At 39.5% G+C, this 25402-nt stretch overlaps 1 protein-coding gene across 2 annotated transcripts in view; it reads right to left on the bottom strand.

Annotated features, from left to right (window-relative positions):
• Positions 1-23282, bottom strand: part of trappc10 (trafficking protein particle complex subunit 10) — a 108853-nt gene extending 85571 nt beyond the window's left edge. Inside the window, exons 1-2 of one of the 2 annotated variants that reach the window (XM_039744031.1) lie at positions 23088-23168; positions 116-649 (exon numbers count right to left, since the gene is read on the bottom strand). Coding sequence is in view for 1 of the 2 variants with exons in the window: in XM_039744030.1 (XP_039599964.1) it covers positions 23088-23148 (61 nt within the window). In the remaining variant the exon portion in view is untranslated. Of the gene's footprint in view, positions 1-115; positions 650-23087 lie in introns of both variants that reach the window. The other variant, XM_039744030.1, reaches the window with a different exon arrangement.
• Positions 23283-25402: the final 2120 nt, after the last annotated feature.

Genomic DNA, 25402 nt, shown 5'->3' on the forward strand with positions numbered 1-25402 from the left:
ATGATGCTAGGCCTTTCGGGTGTGACCACAAGAGGGTGCCACTGGGCCCCAAATCCAAGACGCAGTAATACAACAAACGTTTATAGAATCAAATATATTTATTCTTTCAAAGCACCTCTTCACACTTCTCACTAGCTATCAGCCACAATAACAAGACAAATGAAAAAATTCTTCCTCCTTCTGTCATCTGTTGAGTGATCCCTGCTGCCTCCTGACTCCGACTTAAAGATATGAAGCAGAAGTCGTTCTTTTAAGCCAGACCCGGAAATGCTTCCGGAGTTGCTTCCGGAGTTATTCCACGTCTTCTTCAAAGCACTTCCGGGCCATTAAGAAAGTTGGGAGATCCTCCCCAGACAGCAACCTCTATCGGGACACAGGGACAAAGAAAGGGCTACATTTCAGCATTCCAACTCCCAAGAATCCCGGAGGGTATCTCGACTGGGTTGCCATACAAGGACCACTGCCACTTGGAGTACAGGACAGAGTAGCTCCAGACTCTTGGCTTCCACTGGTCCATCCATTATCATCATGCAGGCCAGAAACAAAGCTATTTTTTTGTCTTGCAAGCTTCTCCATCTGTTGTACGACTCTGGCCTCCCATCCAGTTTTGAAACCATTCTCCTTCCCAGCTGGTACGCCCATTCTCCTCCTACATTGGACATATTTAAATATTATTAAACGGACACTGTCTGCTGCACATACTGATCCTAAAACAAATCTCATAACAGTAAATGTCTGAACCTGAGAAAGTAACTTGCTATGAAACCTAATTTTGCAAAAGCAGGATTCATGGGGCATTATTAATTAGAAGTTGTAAATGAAAGTATCCTGGACAATCTTGGAATTTACAAACTCGTAAGGAAACAATACAGTATTTGAATGATGTTTTTGTTAGTATTAACTATAAGAAGCATTTAATTTTCATTCATAAAACAGAAAACATCAATAAATAAAACTAGGACATACTAATGGTACAACAGGATCTTCTTTTGGAACAAAAATACCTTCCTGATTTGGTTGCTACATGGGGGAAAAAATCTGTCCTTGTAGCCACTCTTTAACTTAATAAAAACATACAAACAAACTGCAAGTCAAGCTAAACAGAACTCTTGAGAAACAAAAGTATACAGTACATTAATATGACACATTCCAAGTGAAGGTAAAACAGTCTATACTTCTGCTACAACTCAGTGTGACCTGCTATCAGGGAACAGCACAAGAGCTAGAAACATAACAAGGAATTACCAAATTTGGTAAATATTTGCACATTTCTTTTTCATACAGCACCACACACTTTCGGGCTAAAAGCCCTCAGGTCAGTCAGCAGCTGCTCAGCAAGCAATGTGAAAAGCCAAGAGTAACTTTAACAGGTCCTTATGTGTGTTGTCACTATCAGACACTTTTCACTCAGACATTATTCTTGGTTTCTTTGAGACACCCTTTCAAAATCTGCAAAAGGTCTCATAAAAAGTGAGTCTAACAGATGGAAGGCAACATCCAATAAGCAAGTAAGAAGTTTTTAAAGGAAATAATATTCTTTTTCATAATATTCATACTTTGCACTATTTTATAAGCTATCTACAAGGACCAATTACATTTCACTATTTTGATCAAACGACAACTGGGTAGAAGAAGCTTTTGTATGGAAATTAACTAAATGATCATTCTCATTTTCTCACTGAAAGCACACTGAATGCTTGTAACAAGGAAGGTAATTTAAAAATAATAGCTGAAATCTACTTATTGCCATTTATGTGCATCGAAAATAATCATAAAAGGAACAATCAACACAGTAGTAATATCTGTCATTTGCTTCTGATGCAAATGTACAAGTAATATCTTCTTTAGAGTTCTTGCTTGTCAGGAAAAACACCTGGACACAAGCTACTGGCATTATTTGGTTTCTGGGATTACTGAAAAAAATACAGTTTAACCACTAACCTGAATCTCAAACACAAAGTTTGCATATAATGCATTTGGTTTCCAGTGCTCTACCCTACAATTAACATTTATATAATGTTAAATATAAACTCAGGAACTTGCTCAACAAGTTATTAATCATTATAACAAGATCAGCAGTTGGTGTTTAAAACTAATTCAGCAGAAATTGATATTTGTATCACTCACAGCATAAAAAAAGATTGATAATATAGCCAGTTAACATAAGAGTTTATACATTTTCGTCTTTTGAAAATTTAATTTCTTTATCTTGTCACTTTCAAAAGATGCACTACATATATTACTAAATCCAATACGTGACAAACACACATGACCCAGTACCAGCTAAATCTTTACATTTTTCTAACAAAGCTGGTTCCATATATTGTATTAGAATTATTTTTATTTTTATTATTATTTAGAATTATTTTAAATTATTTAGGCAGAGTGGTGGATCTGGGGCTAGAGTTCTGCACTGGCAATCGGAAGGTTGCCAGTTTGAATCCCGTAAATGCCAAAAGGGACTCTGCTCTGTTGGGCCCTTGAGCAAGGCCCTTAACCTGCAACTGCTGATCGCTTTGAGTAGTGAGAAAAGCGCTATATAAATGCAAATAATTATTATTATTGGTATCATTATTGTACTTTTTCCACTTCTGACTTTTTACTTTTAGTGTTTTGCACATTTTACAGTATAAAAATCAGGTTTAAAAAAAAAAAATGTAATTTTTCAAGCCAAAATATGCAATGTTCTTTACATTTTTTCTCAAAAAAACATGTAACACTAAAGAAGTTAAAGGGTATTAGCATATGTTTCGGGCACACCATGAAGAAATGAGAACATGTGGTGTAGCAGGTCCACAGCTCAAGTCAAAAAGGCCGCTTCTTAAATAAACAGTCGCCGCACTTGCAGCTTAGAGATGGGGCGTGGTAGTGCAGCCGAAAAGGTTCCCAGGTGATTCGTGATGCGGACGGTCCTCACTTAAGTGCACAGGTGAGGAGTAGTCTGCATCCACAATGGTTGCCAGGAGCTGCTAATTGCCACACCTGATCCACGCCACTGGATCATATAATAGAAGCGTGAGGCAGATGAGAGGGAGAGGAAAAAAAAGAATGTGAAGGGAGGTTATGGGTGAAAAAGACAGCAGGAGGCAGGACAGAGAAAGCTGGTGCAGGAGAGCGAGATCGAGCTTGTGATGATTGCAGACAGCGGGGAGAGGCAAGCCTGAGTGGGGTGTTTGGCCGGCACCCAAGGGCCAACGGTAGCGATCGCTCCTGCTGAGCACTTGTTTAGAGCAGGAGTGACCGGGAAAAGGTTGTCTCACCGCAGTGAAGGCAGCAGGAGTCGGGGACTTGGGAAGTAGAAGCCCCAGCATGAGCATCCTGGTCGCTGGGGAGCCCAAGTCTCGGTCTGGGTGAGCAGAACCGGGGCCAGGGATCGGATAGGCCACCAGACCAGTACGGTGAAGAAGGTCAGCTGCATGTAGGGTGACTCCCCTGGTGCATAGCCTGGATGGGAGTAGCAGGGGAGTCACCAGTAAAAGGCGGCACCGGGCTTTGTTTTAAAAGACTGCTTCCAGCCATTGTTTAAACCTCGCTTTTAAAAGAATTTTGCTATTGTGTTTTTAACCTCCACCTTTCACCTGTTTTATTGGATTATTTATTTGAAGATTTTTGAAGCACTGCACTACTTTTTTGAACACTGTTTTGATTTTGTTGATTTTTAAAATAAAAGCACTTTGCACTTTTTGCACCATCCCCTTGCTTTGTTGTGCCTCACTATTCAGGGGCCTCATGCATAATGCCGTGCGTAGAACTCGCACTATAACATGACGTAAGCACAAAAGCCGAAATGTGCTTACGCACAGGAAAATCCAGATGCATAAATCTGTGCGTTCGCCAACTTTTGCGTTCTTCCGCTACATAAATCGCGATCAGCGTGAAAAGTAACGCTCGTGCACACGCTTGCTGTCCCGCCCCAACTCCTCCCAGAATTACGCCTCTTTGAATATGCAAATCAATATAAATAGCCCTTAAGCTCAGTGTTCTGTGAAAAGACAATGGGAAAAGCAAGAGGGAAAATGGAAGAATTTCAGCGAATACCAAGTGGAGGCAAGGAAAAACGTACTATTTGTTGGTTTAAACAGTGGTATAAACAAGAAAAGGAAGCTGATCGACTGACATAGCATGTCAGAGAAACTCGAAAGCTCAAGTTCACAAAGTCACACAGTGTCCAAAATAAAAAAGAAGTTGTCAGATATCAAAGTCGCCGTGAAAAGGCGAGTTATAGTCTACCGTCTTGAGTGTTATTTGAAAGCTTATTAGGGTACAGAGAAAAAAATAAGGCACACAGTGGGGAAAAAGTACGAAATGTCAACTTCAATCTTGAAATTTCCACTTTAATCAAGTAGTTTATTTTGTCATTAAAGTAGAACATCATAAACTAAATGTTACAATCATTTAATTAACCAGTTTCTCAAATCACATTGTAATTAAAGTAGCACGTTAAATGCTTTGTGCTCTGTGTGTGTGAATCACTACGTGCTTCTTAAACCTGCTTTCTCTTCCTCCGACAGGACACAGAATTCATTACATTGATGATATTACAGCTCTCTGAATAACTAAAATACTGAGATGTATACGTGATATCATTTTCATGATGACAGGAGTTAAAGCACGTTATTAAACAAAGGAACACGGTGGCGCAGTGATTGTGCGTGACATTCGATGAAATAATTTATTGCAGCAGTACTCAGGGATGGCTCTAAGCTTGTGGCGGCCCTGGGCAGAGAAAGAATCGGGGACCCTTCGCCCGCCAATGTCAATATGGTATCTTATGCACGGTGGATGGCCACATCCGTTGCGGACACTGCATAGCTGCCTCGTGCTCATGACACAAGCGTTTAACTTTTGCCAAAATTTGTCACTGCGTTTTTAGCTGTGTCATTATTTTCTCTGTTTTATATTCAATATATATTTACGTGGCGGCCCTGTGCAGGTGCATAGTTTGCACTGCCTAAGGCCGCCCCTGTTGTACTGTCTTTTTCAAACATACTAACCTCCAATTCCTGTCCTTCCTTTTCTTTCTCCAAGTAACCGATCGCCACACAATCAGCTCTGTAATAGACGTTAAGCCATCTGTAAGCTTATAACGTCGATTCTTCAAAACTTTTAAGGAACATTGAAATATCTTCCTAGTACATGCTTAATTATTCTATCCTTCACGCCAGTCCCAGTGAAGTATACAGTGCGGGGCAGGAACAATCCGTGAGCGGAGCGCCAGATCCTTGCTAGCGTAGCAACACTGTGTCCTTTAATTATTAACAATATAGATTACTAGCAGAATACCCGCGTTTCGCAATGGAGAAGTAGTGTGTTAAAGAAGTTATGAAAAAGAAAAGGAAACATTTTAAAAATAACGTACCATGATTGTCAATGTAATTGTTTTGTCACTGTTATGAGTGTTGCTGTCATATATATATATATATATATATATATATATATATATATATATATATATATATATATATATATTTATATTAACAACAGATGCACTAGAGGGGCAACAATGAGATGACCCCCAAAACAGGAATGGTTTAACAGGTGGAGGCCACTGACATTTTTCCTTCCTCATCTTTTCTGACTGTTTCTTCACTAGTTTTGCATTTGGCTACAGTCAGTGTCACTACTGGTAGCATGAGGCGATACCTGGACCCTACAGAGGTTGCACAGGTAGTCCAACTTCTCCAGGATGGCACATCAATACGTGTCATTGCCAGAAGGTTTGCTGTGTCTCCCTGCACAGTCTCAAGGGCATGGAGGAGATTCTAGGAGACAAGCAGTTACTCTAGGAGAGCTGGAGAGGGCCATAGAAGGTCTATAACCCATCAGCAGGACCAGTATATGCTCCTTTGGGCAAGGAGGAACAGGATGAGCACTGCCAGAGCCCTACAAAATGACCTCCAGCAGGCCACTGGTGTGAATGTCTCTGACCAAACAACCAGAAAGACTTAATGAGCGTGACCCAAGGGCCCCATGTCCTCTAATGGGCCCTGAGCTCACTGCCCAGCAGCATGCAGCTCGATTGGCATTCGCCATAGAATACCAGAATTGGCAGATGCACCACTGGTGCCCTGTGCTTTTTACAGATGAGAGCAGGTTCACCCTGAGCACGTGACAGAAGTGAAAGGGTCTGGAGAAGCAATGGAGAACATTATGCTGCCTGTAACATCATTCAGCATGAGCAGTTTGGTGGTGGGTTAATGATTGTCTGGGGAGGCATATCCATGGAGGGTCACGCAGACCGCTACAGGCTTGACAAAGGCACCTTGGCTGCCATTAGGTATCAGGATGAAATCCTTGGACCCATTGTCAGACCCTATGCTGGTACAGTGGCTCCTGGTGCACGACAATTCCTGGCCTCATGTGGTGAGAGTATGCAGGCAGTTCCTGGAGGATGAAGGAATTGATACCATTGACTGGCCACCACACTTTCCTGACCTAAATCCAATAGAACACCTCTGGGACATTATGTTTTGGTCCATCCAATGCCACCAGGTTGCACCTCAGACTGTCCAGGAGCTCAGTGGTGCCCTGGTCCAGATCTGGGAGGAAATCCCCCACAATACCATCTGTCATCTCATTAGAAGCATGCACCGATGTTGTCAGGCATGTATACAAGAACACAGGGGCCATACAAAGTGCTGCGTACAATTTTGAGTTGCTGCAATTAAATTTTGGCAAAATGGTCTAGCCTGCCACATAATTTTTCACTCTGATTTTTGGGCGTCTTTGAATTCAGGGCTCTGTAGGTTGATCATTTTCATTTCCATCAAACAATGTGGCATCCTTTCGTTCCTAACACATTACCCAGTCTATATAAGTATAGATATCCAGGAGGATTTCTTTTTCCCATTGAGATCTGATGTGTTTTCTAAGTGTTCCTTTAATTTTTTTGAGCAGTTTATATATATATATTAATAAATATATATATATATATATAAATATATATATATATATATATATATATATATATATATATATATATATATATATATTAATAAATATATATATATATATTAATAAATATATATATATTAAATTATATAAAATATATATATGTAAAATATATATATATATATAGCAAAATACCCGTGCTTCAGCAGCAACGTACTGCATTAAAATTTTTATTAAGAAAATGAAACCTTTTTAAACTGAGGGAAAATATGCCAATAATTATTTGTTAAGGATCTCTTTGTATACCATGTTGTCAGTTCGGCTCTCTGGTTGTAATATGACGAAGCTGTGCGCTGAGCTTACTCTTGAGCATGCAACGTACAGTTGGCCATGTGAACAGTAATCTTGTCTCAAATCTGAGAGCTTGGATTGCTGCTGTCATAATCGGTTTGAGTTTTATGGTTTGTTTCAATTACGACAGTATTTGCAGGACTTGTTGTGTTGAAGTGACATTCGGCATCTGTCAAGCGTTGTAAGCACACAACCGATTTCAGCGATAAAATCACATCCAGCTTTTGAGAGTTTAAACATTCATAAACATCAAAGTGTCCAAAACTGAAATCGTCACTTGTGAATCTAAAATATTTAAGAGGCATTGGCGGTTGTCGAAATGTGTAAAATATTTGGCTATTTCAGTATACTTTAAAGCGACAACCGAACAATTCAGCGGCAGCCATCAACTCACATGCAGAACCATAGGTGAAGGGCTTAAGCATTTCACTCTTCTAGTGCTCCTGTGTAGTATAATTATCTCCTGTACCGTCATCAGTCCACACCTTGAACCTGTCCCAGTCATTCAATACATAAGACACAATGTTCCTCCGGATATCAAGAGTGAGCCTGATATGGCCGTGCAATATGTAACAAAGAAAATGGAAAAGGTAGGTGCCATCTCCAGGCATGGAAACCACTCGGTAAGTGACAGTTCTTTGATCAATAGTGATCACCTCGATAGACATGGTAATGGGGGTTGGAATGATAAAGGAAATGGGTACCTGAGAAATGTAAAGTAAGTCTAAAATACCTATACAATAACTATAATTGTAATAAACAAACAATAAAACAGCGGAGAAGCCGTGGATTAAACAAAAAGGCTGTAGTTATCAGTAGGGAGACGTGAATCCCATGGCGAAGCAAGGAAGGGAATGTAGAGACCGGAGCGACGGACGGTCTTATATAGGCAAGCAGCCAACAACGTGGGAGGCGTTGGGATGGGGGACCCAACGGCACCTCACACAGTGACCGAGCTGCAGGCTATGGACGTATATATGTACCTAAGTAGGATTCAGTTAGCGTTAGGAACCCGTGTACCAAATTTCTTGAAGATGGGCCCATAAGTAACAAAGACTGTTGAAAAGTTCAATATGGCGGCTGACAGTGGCATCATACCACCGAAATAAGTATGTACATTGGTTTCGGTTAGTGCAGGGAAGCCGCCTACCAAATTTCTAGAAGATGGGGCCATAAATAAGAAAGTTCAACATGGCGGACGTTGTTGACCGTTATGACCATTACGTGTAGAATTTCGAAATGAAACCTGTTTAACTTTTGTAAGTAAGCTGCAAGGAATGAGCCTGCCAAATTTCAGCCTTCTACCTACACGGGAAGTTGGAGAATTAGTGACATTGGAAAGTTCAATATGGCGGCCGACAGTGGTGTCATACTAACGAAATAAGTATGTACATCGGTTTCCATTAAAAGTTCAATATGGCGGCCGACAGTGGCATCATACCACCAAAATAAGTACCAAATTTCAGCCTTCTACCTACATGGGAAGTTAAAGAATTAGTGATTGTTTTGTTACGGGAAAATGGTTCAAGGGATTAGAACATAAGTAGGCAAAGAATCAGAGAGAAGAGGTCCAATACTTCTATTTTGTTTACTTAATCAATTATAACATTTAAATACATATGAATGGGTTATAGACAAAGAGACAAACTTATACTTACAATAACATACATACATACAGTAACATACATCAAAAGACCCAGAGCCATCACCCCAGACCAGTAGACTAAGGGGCCCGCTTGTCAGTCTTGTCAAAGGATCAACCCTTTTAGCCTTTCATTTACCGGGCAGTGCGCGCTGTCCCCACGGTTGAGCCTCCAAAGAAACTGAGGGCGGAACCTTCCCTTATATACTAATTGAGCGTCCTTGCCCAAAGCGGCTTACGTGTAAGCAGTGTATACAGAAGTGATTAGTTTCAGCACACACACCTTTCCACGGGACGCGGTGTTGTTTTGCACTTGGTCCTGATGATGACGACACCTGGTACCAGGAGGCACACAAAAATTAGAATTGCGTAGTGAAGCCCCTTGAAGTGAAAAACAAGTCAGCATGACCCTCTGGCCATATTCCCAGTACTTTTCCTTCTTGAAGCTGGTTTTTGCGCTGAGCGACCAACGCCCATCTGCTCTCGTGATCCCCCCCCCTCTCTTTAGAAAAATCCTTCCATTACAGTGATGTTGGAAAGTTCAATATGGCAGCTGACAGTGGCGTCATACCACCGAAATAAGTATCAGTACATCGGTTTTGGTTAGCGCAGGTAAGCCGCCTACCAAATTTCGTGAAGATGGGGCCATGAATAAGAAAGTTCAATATGGCGGACGTTGTTGACCGATTTGCGTAGAATTTCGAAATGAAACCTGCTTAACTTTTGTAAGTAAGCTGTAAGGAATTAGCCTGCCAAATTTCAGCTTTCTACCTACATGGGAAGTTGGAGAATTAGTGATGAGTCAGTGAGTGAGTGAGTGAGTGAGTCAGTCAGTCAGTGAGGGCTTTGCCTTTTATTAGTATAGATTTAAATGAAGTTAGTTTTATCTGTATAATATAATAAACATATTTTCCTGCATTTCATCTTAAAAATGATACTATCATATGTAAATATGCTCTTTATAAAGTGGCTTAGGTTGTGCAATATTATAACTGTAGTGCAAGTTTATAGTGAGGTGATTGTATTTATAAGTCCAAGCAGTTCTACAAGGAACAGTTGATGGACTGATTGAGTGCGTTTAGAGCTCTTGGGATGAAACTCTTTCTGAAGCGTGAGGTCCGTACAGGAAAGGTTTGAAGCGTTTGCCATGTGAGAAGCAGTTCAAATAGGAAGCATGGCTGAGGTAGCGTGTGCTTGATGCTGTATAGCGATAATTCTCTTTCCGATCAGCTGCTCCGAGTGGTGCAGTGAAAGTAATATGGAAAAAGATGATCTGCTGTGGCAACCCCTAACGGGAGCAGCTGAAAGAAGAAAAAGAAGGTGCAGCGAGAGTAACAACGTTAAAGCAGTTATGGTATTTGGAATAGTTTCACCATTCCGTAGACCATTATATTGTTACTGGTTAATTACAATCAGATGCATTAAACTAATAAACAATAAGCGGTTAATTTCAGTGTATTTATAAAGCTGCGTCAGGGACGTGGATCTGAAAAAGAAGGTAATCACACAGGAACAATAGCACAGCTTTGATGCTGGGTGCCTCCAGTCTGCAAAACCGAGCTGAGAACTTACGTACAACAGGGTATGAGGAAATGTGCGTGGCTTTACGCCAAGTTTAGGTTTTATACATCGCAATTTGAAAGTGGAAACGTTTTTACGCAACATTTCTGTGTGTATGCACCGTTTATACATGAGGCCCCAGCTCATCAGTGACATTACCGACTGCGTTGGGTTCAAGAGCTCCCAGAAGCTGGATGGGAGCATGGAGTGGAAGCCGCATTGTCTACATGATTCCCCCATTTCGGGGCACCATAAAATTAAGTAACTGGAGTTCTCTCTCTTTTTTATCTTTGTGTATCAGAAACAAAGCATATCAATAAAATAAAATAAAACGCAAATTACATCAAAGGAATTGAAATTCTTTGTTTTTTTTCACTTCACAAACCTATTACATAAAAATAACATATAAACTTCAATTGGATGGAGTTATTTTAAGCCCAAGGCTCTCAAAGAAGTATACAAATATTTCTCCCCAAAATGGTTTAAATGCAGGACATTCCCAGAAGAAGTGACCTAATGAACCAGTAGCTTGAGGACTTGGTTCACAAAGTTGGATCTTGCCATAGACACATTTTAGATGAGATACACTTGTACAGTATATGAACAATGAATAATTTTTAGTTGAATAATGACAAGTTTGGTGTGTACTGAAGTAGAATATATTTTGTGAAGAGCTGAATTCCCTTTCTCTACTGAAACTTTAATTGAGAGATTCCTTTTCTCTCCATCAATTAGAATATTATGGGGTGGGTTACTCTGAACTTTTTATATCGCCTAGAGATGCTGTCTAAATCTTCGTCCAGATTAACCCATTTCACCTCAGGGTTGTTATAAGGTAAGGGAAGCTGGGTAGGTTGCTTGTAGCAAAGTTACTAATTATTAAATAAAAGAAACAGTGTGTCGCTGGAAGCTTAGAATACAAGACTTCAAAAGATGAAAATACATCTCTCTATTATAAAAAATCTTGAGACTTTTGCCAAGAGATTTTGTCAAGTCCCTCCCTCCTCTCAAACATTTACAACCACGCCCACAGTCCTCTCACCTCTCATTCATGTGAATGCTTTTGTCAGACACAGTTCCTCCGCTCTCAGCTTATAAATTTTTACGTTTTCCTCACTTTAACCTCCCAATAAAAGAAGACTCATTATGTTGAAATCTTATTGTTAAATTTTATCCCGAAGGGTTATCAACAGAAGAAATGAGTACACGGGCAATCCTGGCATCGAGAAACAATGAAGTCAAACGAATTAATGTGAAAATTGTTGATCAGTTACACGGCAATGGCATGTAAAATTTTAACAGGTGTCAAGAAAGGTAATGTAGACAGACATCAAAGGAGATCTTGATATGCCATTCGTATTAAAACGTTTACAGTTTCCCGTTACAATAGCTTTTGCTATGACAATTAACAAATCACAGGGACAAACATTAAGAAAAGTCGGTTTATTTATTTGAGAGAAATAAATGATATTCACTCACGGGCAGTTATATGTTGCGTTGTCATGATGCAAGTCCAAACACAGAATCAAAATTCAATGTGATATTAATGAAAAGTTAATTAAAAAAATTGCTTTTACTGAAGTTTTACAGTAAAAGTTTAAGTTTAAAAAAGTATTTTCTTATTAATTTCAAAGCCAAACATAACAAAATTGTATAACGCAACGAATACCTCTAACGCAACAAGGAACAATTTCCTTTCAATTTATTCCCTTTTACTATGGTTAATTACTCACTGTAATGTAAAATAGTCCTATTATGCATATGGAACAATTCCCATGAAAATCTGTTTAAATTGTACATTCACTTCCCCATACGTGTGCGGCAGATCCGTGAAGTGGCTAGCATGTAGCGCCTGCCCGAGGGCTGCTGAAGGAAGCGAGCAGGAGGCAGAGCCCCCTAGTTATCAATACAGAAATCTCTAAATGTCACAATCAATTGTGACTTCCACTGACTGAAAACTGCACAAGCTAAATTAATTCTCTTAATTACAGAACGCCAATGCAAAACTGAGATGTTGCATATGTATTTTTGATAGAAATTTGAGACACTGTTTTGCAAATAAATAACCTGCAAGTGGTTTTATTGGAAGACCAGCAAACACTTGCAAAAGTTATGATCTGTATCTTCTCATGCAACAGCTTTTCTGCATCATTTGTGGACAATGATGGTCTAAAGTTATGTAGGAATTTTTCAAAATATTTTCAAAAAAGATTAAATCTTTATCACTGCTATTATGTATTGGTTACAAGACAGGTAACTGGCCCAAGATAGGGGGCTAGCACTGTATACATCAGGGCCCACTCATACACACATATCGCAGAAGACTAAATTACTGTTTTCAGTTAACATCGCATACACATCTTTGAGGATGATGGAAGATAACTCGCATTCAAATAAGGAGCATGTGAATACTCCATATAGATTCCAACCCAGGATGATGGATCAGTAGTGAAGCAGCACTGACCACTGTACATATCCAAAAGTGGTAAAATAACATTTTTCTGATGAAAGGAACTTGACTTTGAAATAAAAGTTTGGCCCAATTTTTGACCAGAGGGGGCATAAGAATAGAGTGGCCATTTATAACAACATGGTTAATGCTAGTTTTACTTATTTAGCAAGGTAGGTCTAGAACAGTTATTTCAGATTTATTGCTGTTTAGCTGTCGTGGTTGTTATGCAAACTTAAGAGTAGCTCAAGATAGTGTAAGAAATATGCTGAGAGTCCTGTCGATAAATCTACATGCCATCAGCCACATAGTGAAAGGCCAACATGCTGACATCACATTTGGTCCACAGGAAACAAAACAATTAAAAATAAGTACTAATCCCTGAGGACATAAACAGGAAATATACCTGGGATTTAACTTGTGTTTCCATAAGGAAACATGTTCCTTCTGTCCAGTGAAAGAAAAAAATGTCAACTTTAAACAAGAGATTTCACCGTCTTTCAGAGAGTGGATTAAAAAGCCATAACTGATAGTGTCCAATGAAGCACTGAAATAATGAAAAATGAACGGACTTAGAAACTGCTGCCTTGTGTTGGCAACCGAAACTAATGTACAGGGCAATATAGTATAATGGCTAAGGATTTGAACTTCACACCTTGAGGTTGTGGGTTCAAATCCTGCTACTGACGCTGTGTCACCATGAGCAAGTCACTTAAGCTGCCTGAGCTCCAACAAGAAAAACAAAAGAAATATAAATCAATTGCACTCAAATAATGCAAGTCACCAAAACTTGCCTATTGCAAGGCAAAAATCTTCAAAAGCATTTAGAAGTAGTATTATCTATAAACCAGCTTTTCTTCTCAATTTAATGGTCTTTCACACAACATTTAAAAGAAAAACCTTCCAAACGCCTAGAAATGTAGGAAATTTCTTTTTGTGCATCCAACAGGAGGTCTGCATTTCCTTACGAATCTGTGTTTACTGGATGTCTATAATACCCAACAATATCACATAACACAATGAGTGCATGCCATGCCTGTGTTTAGGCCGTACTGAAAAATACATAATTAAAATGTACACAATTTCAATATTTTTACAAGAATTTAGAAATTCAGACTTGTGTCCCATTTGAAAAAGACAAGCCTTCACAGCATTAAGTGCCAGTATGATATTTCTTAGCAACCAAGCTTTACATGTGGTATCTAGAAGGGGACTTTTTTTCTTTCTTTTTAAATCAAACTTAGAATTGGATCAGTATTGACACTCACCGAGTCTTTCCCCTCTAGAATTATTTACAAATTACAATAACTCTGTGTCAAAAACACCTAGCTAGCTCTAGATTTAACAATTACTTCTGTCACAGAAAAATATGGATTACATGTTCTTACCTGTCAATTTATTAAACCTAGATTCTACAACTACAAGTCTGTCTCACCCCTCTGAAATGTTCAAATTGTACGGGAGGATTTTAAATGACATCTGAAAAATAATGTGTCTTAATAGTATTTCACTAACCACAAATAGCAGTTACCAGTTCTGATGGATGAAACATACTAGGGCTAGTGAATGAAATCACATTCTGGAGCTCGAGACAAAGACTCTTATCAGTCTTTCATATCCAGCAGGTACCTCTAATGTTTTTTATCCCCCACTTTCAAAACATATCAACAAATAACTTGTAAAATGACACAAGTGGCTAAACATACAAAAACACAGGCTTTTTTTATATACTTTCCCTAAGGGGAAATATACTCCGAGCTCATTAACCCTTAACTACTCACGCTGGTCTATTTTGTATACCAATCTCAGTTATTTTTGTCCAAAATCCTTTTACTTGACCCTACCGGCAGCATCTGCCATCTATCCTCAGCATGACTCACTACAAGTACAGTGTCGCAATGGTTTCTCTCCAGTGTGCCCCCAGCTGTAACTTCCATATGGTGCATTTGGTACACAGCGAGGGTACTTGCATATGTATGACAATGATGAGATGTTCTTCTTGTAAAGAGCATTCAACATCTGAAGTGAAATATGATACATGTGCAACTCCTGCAGTGGATGAAAGCTTTTTGACCGGTGACGAATGAGCACTGGAGAAATGGATCAGGTTTATTTTTAGACAGTCCTAGACTGTGTCATACTATTCAGTAATATGGTTTTAAATTAATTTTAAATTGTACATGTTTTTAAAGTATTATAATATTATATAGTACAACCTCACTACATGCATATGAATAGCCATTTTAACACTGGTACATAAAGTGCACCACGCAAGTACGTATGAGATGAGAAATGGTGTGAGTAGTGAAGGGTTAAAGAATAACATAATACAACATTTTAAAATTTGCTTAATCCAATTCAGTGTTTCCTCTGTAAAGCATTACAAATAGTTTCCCATTACATAAATATGGTCTAGCTCTTACTAACATAGCACTAAGATGGAAAAATATTTTAGAAATGTGATATTCTCATAAAAATAGAAACTACAAGCAGATTTACAAAAAAAAAAAAAAACACTACAACAGCTCCCAAGTCACATTTTTAAAATGGGTAAATCTTGTCCCCAAATGCCCTAACATCTTCCTGTATATGTAAAGGGGAAACTCTTTTACTTCAACTTTCCTGGCTGTCTTTTTCCTATTTAGCTCTGCCCCTCCTTTTTCCAATCCACTATTTCCTAACAGATGGTTTTAGCAAAAGTCTGCTGAAAATTTTATTTACTTCTATAACTCACATACTATCCAAAAGACTGCATTACTTTTATTTTTTATCAAAATATACAATTGTTCAAATGCTGTTTTCCCCTATTTTTTTTATCACACTAAAGATAAAAAAAAATCAATTTACAAAGAAACTCTACAACTTAATTCACTTAGAACTAGCTGAGAATTGTATATAGATTATGTTTTAGCATCTTATGAACAATTGCGCTTCAAATTTGAGCTCCCATTAAAACAATATTTTCACTACTTTCAAACCAGAAACTTTGCTAAAAGGAACCTAGAAATGGGTTTTGAAGACTCGCACAGCATCTCAATTATTTATAAAAACATTTTAAAGTCTCTTCCTTTCAAAGATCCTAGGGTCCGGTGGAGGAAGGATCATATAACTTACCATCTGAGAAAAGGAGTGGAAGGCAGCCATGCATAGAATACAGCTAGCTCCATATGCACAAAGCATTCAATCATCCACCTTAAAATCTTTAATCAGTCACATGTATCTTGTTTAAAATTGTCCAAAATGTATCTAGGGCAACCTGTGAACATTGCAGTCTAGTTCCAGGCTCACTGTGCCAGCCAGATGTTCCGGGAGTGCACATCATGCTCAAGTGGAAGAACCCCAACCCACCTTTTGTAAGTCAGTAGGTTACTGATGTTCTATACTATTTCAAATTGGAAAAAAAAAAATCTAATTCCCGCTTAGAGGATCTGATCAAAACTTTTTTAAAATATGGCAAGATCTAATCATTCAAATCTTAAAATATTTATTTATATTGGGGAAAATGACATTCTTCTGTTTTGTTTATACAGCTCTTGCTGTTGCTCTCTTTCTCTTAGGTGAGGGTGGAAATCTGTTTAGTTAAGTTTGACTTGATTGTATGTAATGTTATCTTCCTCATTGAGTGTAAGTTAGACCTGATCGTATGCAATGTTATTTTCGGCAAATAAAATTAAAGAATCAGATACTATGAAAATAAAACCTTTTTTTCACAATGACTCCAGTTGTGAAACAGGAAAGCTAAGGGTACCAGCTAAAAAACAAAACAACAACCCTTAGGGGTGATTACCCACTAATCCTAACCAAGTATTTCAGAATTCCTTCAAAACATTTTTTTTTTTTTTTTGAAAAAACAAGATAATGCACATAAGTGATCACACATTTGCTAATGCTTAAGCCAGGACTCATCCAGAATTAAAGTGGACTGGCTACTTTAACTGCAGTAATGCATCCATACATTCTGGAGACTGCATTTCAGTAATTCTCTTAACATTCAAATATGTGCTGTACAAATACCTACTGCACTTGCAACGATTTGGTTTTTAAAATAATAGATATTAGTTCAGCTTCAAAACATTAAACAGCACAACAAATTAAGTGTTTGCTAATCTGTCTTTAGCAATTAAAATGGTTTTAGCAGCCCTTTTAACTGTGCCTCTCTGTGATTGTGAGATGCCATTAATGCATTACGTATATCATTGCAAGCTGAGCCACATGAACATTAGTCTATGACTCGCCCATGTTGAAGATATCAAACACTGCCTCATAAATTGCAATCTGATAAATAAACTGAATTTATTATACAAATCTATTATATATTACATAAATTGTATTTGTATGTGCTCATTACATCATTGTTGTAGAACAGCTACAGGTACAGGTCTAGCCACTTGGTTTGAAACTTGCCTAGAGTTTTGCTTGTTATAACTGGAAGTGCCACTGACAGTCTGTGTAGAAATTCTCCCATTCCCCAAAGATATGCATGACAGATTATCTCATGACTTTAAACTGTCCCAATGTTAAGTGTTAATATGTGCAAGAGTGGGACCTCATCTAAGTTCTGAAATACTAAACTGACAAACAGTCAGACCCTATTCTCTGACCCTTGAAATTTAACTCAGGTGCAACCTATTCTATTGATCATCATCAAGATATTTCTACACTTTGTTTGGAGTCAACCTGTGGCCAAAGCAAGATTAGGAAAGGTTAACAACTAATTATATAAAATCTCACAGCTGACCGTGTCAGAGCCAATGTAAGCAATGAGGTCAAAAGAACTGCATGCACAACATAAAGAGACAGGATTGTGCTGAGGCACAAATCTGGGAAAGGCTACGAACAACTCCTGCAGCACTGAAGATTCACAAGAGCACAGTTGCCTTCATAATTCTAAAAGAGAAGTATGGAATAACAGCAGCTATTCTTAGAGCTTGCCACACTGAGCAATCCTGCAAGAAGAGCAATGGTAAGAGACTTGACAAAGAACCTGTGTGGTGAAGGAAGGAACTTCTAGTAGGGCAACTATCGCTGCAACAGATCAATTGATAGAACTTATTTGTCCTCAGGGGGAATCTGACTTTTTACAGAAGCTCTTTAAATAAATAAATAATACACATACTGGAATGGTTATAAAGCAAGAAAATTAAAATTAAAGAAAATGTCTGACTTGCCTGTCACAGTGAGGCACTATGCAGGCTTATTGCTGTTAGTATAAAGGAGCCCTAGTAGCGTTTCTTGATACAATTCTGCTGAATAATTCTAAGTCTTCAGTGTTAATGTGTCAGAGAGAGGGCGTGCAGCACTGTTCAAAATGGCACTCAGCTTTATTTCAATTCTCTCCTTCGCTACTACCTCCAAGGGCTCCAGAGTGTGTCCTATAACAGAGTATGCCCTTCTAATTAGCATGTTGATTCAGTGGACCTTTCTTGAAAGTGAAGTTACCTGCCTACCACACCACAGCATAGACAATTACACTGGCCCTCAGAGAGTTAGAGAAGATGTGAAGGATGTCACAACCCACATTAAAGAAACACAGTCTCCTTAGGAAAAAAAGAGCCTGTCTTTGCCATTTCTTATACAGCTCCTCTGTGTTGCGAGACCAGTCCAACCTGTCTTTATTTTAGACTCCCAAGTAACTGTAGGAGTGGACCACCTCTACATCCACACCTTGAATACTGACTGGACATAGAGGCTGTTAGGTGCGGCACAAGTGAATAACTACTTTCTTGGTTTTGCTGAAGATGCAGATAATTCTCTTTCCACCAAGGAACAAACTTTTCCACCTGACTCCTTCCTATACTCTGTCTCATCCTCTTTATCAATACACCCCATAAGTGCAGAATGATCAGAGAACTTTTGCAGGTGACATGACCTGGTGTTATTGGCCTTTTTATCAGAGAGGCCAGACAGAAGCCTCTCCTGAGTAAACGAAACAGGGAGGTCCACTTGGGAATTTACAAAAAGGCACCAAAAGGATTTTCAGACTGTGAGAAACAAGCTTCTCTGGTCGGATAAAACCAAGATTAGTATAATCTCTGGAGCACACCAGAAACTGCATATCACCTGTGCATTATCACTCCAACAGTGAAACATGGTGGTGGCAGCATCATGTTGTGTGGATGTTATTCTGCAGCAGAGACTGGGAAACTAGACAGGGTTGAGGAAAAGCTGAAGGAGCAAATGCATAGATATCCTTAATGAAAACCTGCTCCAGAGTGCTACTGACCTCAGACTGGGCCAAAGGTTAACGTTCCAACAGGACAATGACCACAAGCAAAAGAAAAGACAACGTAGAAGTAGTTTAGAGACAACTTTGGTAATGTCCTTGAGCTTCAAAACCAACGCTTTGAACCCAATCAAACACGCCTGGAGAGACCTAAAAACAGCTGTCCACTGACAGTCTCCATCCAAACTGACACAGCTTGAGAGGATCTGCAAACAAGCACGGCATAAAATCCTCAAATACAGGCGTGTGTGAAGCTTGTCGTATCAAACCCAGTGTTTACTTTGTCATTTTGGGGATTTGAATATTGCTTGATTCTGGGGAAAATTAATTTAAATGATTTTAGTACAAGACTGAAACATAGCAAAATGTGAAAACAAATTGAAGTTGTCTGAATACTTTCTGAATCTACAGAAGATAACTCATTTAGAGAATTTGGGATGGATGAACAGACAGCTGAGGATGAACAAGTTCCCTTATCAGGGGTGAAGAAAGCATTTTTATTTAAAAATGATTCATCTGTCACTTTAATTTCCACCTTCAACTGCAAGACACTGAAAGTTAAAACGTTTGAAAATCACATGTAATAGGTCACATCAACAGACTCTCGCACATACGTTATGTACAAAATTTCTCTTAATGGGATATAATTTGAAATAACATACTCTCTTCCAAACACATATACCCCTTGGAGACAGTGTATATAACTCAGAACCCATCTGCATTCAACACTCAACCAAATTATTGAAAAGTCGCTACTTTCACCAAACTAACACAATTTAGTGTCCATGATAATATCACGATAAATCTTTCAAAAATCACTTCTTTGTACCCCAAAGACTAAAGTTTGTTCATCTCGACATCACAGTACACAGTGCCATTTTCCTAGCCGCCCTGAATTAATCAGACTTTTTCCATCCTAGCTTTCCATTTCAGCATGTTACTGTTGGTAAGTGCATAATCACTGTGACTGTTGAAAATCTTTTTCTGAGCAGTATACTGCCAAATATCTCTTTCCATCTTGTATTTAATATGGCATAATGTACTGTATGGTGTGTATGTGTATACTACTCATATAACTGCTTTACCCACTTATCATAACAAAATTAGCTCAAATAAATATTCCAATATATCCATAACAGCCAAAAAGAAGAAAACAAAAACAAAGCTGTCCTCACCTTCACATTTATTTAAGTTTCTGTATGCTCAAAGGCCTTTCTGATCATGAAATGTACTTTCCACATCTGCTCCACAGTAGACTACAGCCACGTGTCTACATCTGACTTGCCCAATACACACCTCACCACCTCCTATTGCACTGCCAGAAACAGTTTCTAAAAATACATTAAAAAGCATTTTTGTTTTCTAAAGCCTTTCATAAAAGTGTAACACATCCCACCCTTGCTATGAGAAATAACAATCTCACTTGAATGCTGTCTTTTGTGTACTTCTTATGATGAGATTTTTGCCAGTGGTTTATTTGGTAAATTAAGAAACTTGAAATGCTTTGGGAATGGGAGTGATCTTGCAATGACTTACTGAGCATATTTCTAGTTCTACTTTAATAAACATATTATTAAAGAGAAGAAATTAGTGTAGGGATTAGTTTGCAAGTAATTGGGAGCATTCTCCCATGGTTTAAACATATGAACAGTGACAGCAGTATGGCACAATGTTCTGTGTCGGAATCTGCCCTGTAATGTACTATCGGCTGCTGCCTGACATTGATGCTAAAGAGACGACCTATATCTTCCTAAACATATGGGCTGGATAAAGAAAGGTTTTTAAAAAATGATTTAAAGTCGTTTGTGTTACTACAAATTATGTACAAAATCAACACATCCCAGATTGGTTCCTGCTTTGTGGTCTATGATGGTAAAACTGGCATCCAGAACCCCAAAGTGGATTAACCAAGTTTAAAAACATTATGGTAAATAAATAAAGAAGGTGGCCCAATGGTAAACACTGCTTCCTCAAGACCATGGAAGCCTGGGTTGAAATTCTGGCCTGGTCTGTCTCCACGTAGAGTTTCACCATTCTCCCAATATCCCTCCCTGCGTTTCTTTCCTACCACATCACAGACACGTGCATGTTATCTGAATCAGTGATTCTGCATTGGCTCAGCCTGGACACTACATAATCGGTGCTTCAATGGATCACTGAGATTTGACCAATGTTGGCCCGTGCCCCAGTGACAGTGGGAAAGGCTCCATTATCCTACAACCTACGGAGCTGGATTGTGTGAAAAGAAAACATTCGAGTATAAATAATAACAATTACCTTTATATTGCGATTTTCTAACCTACTCAAAGTGCTTTACATAGACAGGACCACTTCAAACACCACCAACGTGTAGCATCCATCTGGATGATGCGGTAACAGCCATTCTTGCATCAGTATGTTCACCATACATCAGGTTTTAGTTGGTGAAGGAGTGAGAGAAATAGTAAGTCAATTAAAGACAGGAATTAATTAGGGGGCTAGAATGATCAGGCCATGGAGAACAATTTAGCAAGGACGCAAGAAAATATCATACATTTTGATGGGGAAGGCCAGGGATCTTTAAAAACCACAGGGGGTCTGGACCTCAGTTTTACATCTCATCCAAAAAACGCTACTAATGTTTACAGCACAGTGTCCCTGTCACTGCACTGGGATCCACGTCCAGACCACAGAGTAAGCGTCCCCTGGCGTCACTTCCAGCAGCAACCCTAGCTTTTCCTTAATGGTCTCCCATCCATGTACTGGTGGGGCCCAAACATGCTTAGCTTCAGGTGGATTACCTATTGTGAAGATCAGGTGGTATGGCTGCTAATACTGTTTAAAAAAACCAAGAAGAACCCGTAAAGATGCCTATGAAGACTTAAGGTTGGGCATCAGTTTCTCCTTTCTGTGACAAATGCCCGTTAGGCCAACGCTGTTTTTCTGCAGCCCTAGGGCAGACTGTGCTAAATAAAGATCTCAGTTACAAGTCCTTATCTTCTGAGGAATTCTAAAGAAGCTGTCTTCACTGGTAAAATAATTGAGGGGAGTCACGTCCTGCTCTCTGATGTTTCTTCCTCCACGACCTGTGGCCGTGTCTCCGAACAGCCGCTGTCACAGCAGCTCTGTCAGTGTCCTTGTTGTCATTTTATGAACCAAGAATGGGTCTGTGTGGTGCGACCCAAACCCCTTTTCGAAAGCTTCTCTTCAAGAAACCCAATTACACAGCCATTTAATAGAATATGCAAGAACCCCCATATCCCAACCAACGAGCTACCTTTAAGAAATGTCCAGACGGCAGTCCGAAGCGTTACAAATCAATGTAGGTGGCGGGGACACTAAAGCCGAAGGAGCGGACAGTGCCTACAAACAAACGTTCCGTTTGGGGAAATTGTAAATATTTCAATACAGTCCTCTCAATAAATGCACCCCGTACGGCGAGCTGTGCGCAAGTGCCCAGTATAATCTGTGCTGCCCGCAAAAGCTAAACACCAAACGCAAAGCCCTTCGCCGGCCACAAGACGCTCTTCTCTCCACCTCCGAGGTCTGCCTTACATAACGCCGCCGCCGTTGTGATGCACATAGCATGGGCCACGGTGTCAAAATACCAAGAGCCTTCCGAACCGGAACCTTTGTTCAAAAATGTTATAAGACTCCTGTTTACTGTAAGGCCCCACCTCTCAAGACTGGGCCTGTGCGACCAGCAAGCAAGCCCGAATCTGGACGGCAGGTAAGTCCGACTTTTCACTGATGTCATGGGACGTTAACAATAAATACATAAAAGCACGGGGGTGGCCAGTTTATAGCTGTCACTGCATTCTCACTAGATAAGGCCCAATACAGCAGTATTCCAAAAATACGAGTGCTTGTGCTTCCCTCTTAACTCCCTCGCCACCGCATTCCTTTGCTGGTACGCAGGTATCAGAAAGGCGGACCAGCTCCAGTTTCAGAATCGTCCTACCGAAAATCTGCTAGAAAATGCAAACACTCACATGTTGCAATCGGTTTGTTCTCCATAGTGTAGATTATTGGCTTTTCTTCAGGGGACTCCATGGACTCCTGCTTGGTACATCTAACCCTCCATGTAAACGAAAGCCCATTAGCCGGATCACTACTGTTATTGTGTGGCACCGTACGTATGCGGCAGGCAATGGCTTGCTTTTTTTTCCTCCCTCTCACTCAATCGCCCTCTGCTCCCATTCACTTCCTCTATCACTCTCTCAGCATTACGACTTCCTATGGGCTGGGCACTGTTAAAGGGGAAGGACTGCTTATTTTATTTTTATCTCTCTACAGACGTTTTCCATCTTTGCCGACTGGCTGCTTCTCCATTTAGTCATGGGCATACAGATTCATTTTCAAGAAGTTGTCCATCTTGGATTTTTAATACGATACATGTCTAATGGATCCTTGCTTTATACACGCGCCATCGCAATTTGCTTTCGTTTTTCATAACATTTACCATATAGTGCATCTATTAATGATATCCGTCACAGATTGAAATCCGGTTCAGTCATTGTGTGGAGTTTACAAGTGGGGTTTTCCCCCTACGTTCCCCAAAGACATGTAGGTTAAGTTTATACGACCGCACAGCGTAAATAGGAGTTTATCCACCCACTGAGCAAATTATAAGGAACATCTGTACAGCTGCTTATCTATGCAATTATCCAAGCAGCCAAGCGTGTGGCAGCTGCACAATTGATAAAATCATGCAAATACAGGTCAGGAGCTTCAGTTAATGTTCACATCAAACTCCAGCAAAAAAGGAAAAAAAGTCATCTCAGTGATTTCAACCCTGGCATGACTGCTGGTGCCAGATGGTCTGGTTTGAGTATTTCTGTTACTGCTGATCTCCTGGGATTCTCACACACACAACAGGCTAGGGTTTATTTAGAATGGCATGAAGGAAAAAGAAAAAAACATCGAGTGTGTGGCAGTTCTGAAGACAGAAACGCCCTTGTCATGATAACTCAGATAGCCACACCGTACAACTGTGGTGAGTAGAAAAGCTTCTCAGAATGCACAATATGATGAACCTTGAGGTAGATGGGCTACAACAGCACAGGACCACATTGGGATCCACTTCTGTCAGCCAAAAACAAAACAAAAAAAAAAAAACCAAAGGCTGTCATAGTTGCAGGTTCACCAAACCTGGACAGCTGGAGACTGGAAAAATGTAGCCTGGTCTGATGAATCAGAATCACAGATGGTAGGGTCAGAATCTGGTGCCAACAGCATGAATTCATGCACCCAACCAACCTTGTGTCAACAGTCCAGGGTGGTGGTGGTTTAGTGATGGTGTTGGAAATGTTTTCTTCACATACTTTGCACCTATTAATACCAATCAATCATTGCTTGAATTCCAGAGCCTATATGAGTATTGTTGCTGACCACAGATGTCCCTTCATGGCCACAACGTACATATCTAGTACAGCTGTAATGGCTACTTCCAGCCTGATAATGTATCAGGCCACAAAGTAAAATCCATCTTAGATTCTTTTTGTGAACATGACAATGAGTTCAATCTTCTTCCGTGGTATTCCCAGTTACCAGGTCTGAATCCAGTAGAAGTTGTAGAATGGGAGATTCGCAATATGTATATACAAATCGGCAGAAAATGTATGATGCAATCATGTCAACATTGACCAAAATCTCAAAGAAATGTTTTCCAACATTTGCGGAATCCATGCCAAGAACAACTGAGGCTGTTGCAAGAGCAGAAAGAGGCCCTACTCAACATAATTATTTGCTCAGTGATTTTATATGTGTGTCCAAATTCCACTCCTGCCAGCCAAAAACAGAAAACCAAGGCCGCAGTAAGTACAGGCTCTGTCTAGTGTTGTTTACCACCTCGAGTCTAGTGCTGTAGGGGTAGGCTCCAGCCTCTCACATTCCTAAATTAGGCTAGGTGGGTTTGAGAATATTATGTAATATTAAAACTACTTAACCACTGGCTTGTATTCACTGGCATATTTCTTGCTGCAAATGATTTATTTCAACTGGATTAGGACAATAAGCTGACCAAGGTTGAGGTAATCCATAACTAATTTGAGACCAAATGTCCCCTGAGCTACTCTGGGATGTGGAGCAGCTTGCATTCTTTTTTAATGTTAAAATTGAAACATTGAGAAACCCATTTTGTAAATGGTATTATGATCAACATTTACAAAGGAATTGGCACAGGTATATGATAAAATAATATTAACCAACAGCTACAGCATTATGTACATGTACCAGGCAGTGAAAGGATAGATCGCATTGCATTGCATTGATATGTTCACTTCAGCTAATTATGCTGTATTGATCA

The sequence above is a fragment of the Polypterus senegalus genome, chromosome 2 (genome assembly GCF_016835505.1).
Source record: "Polypterus senegalus isolate Bchr_013 chromosome 2, ASM1683550v1, whole genome shotgun sequence".
Taxonomy (NCBI): Eukaryota; Metazoa; Chordata; class Cladistia; order Polypteriformes; family Polypteridae; genus Polypterus; species Polypterus senegalus.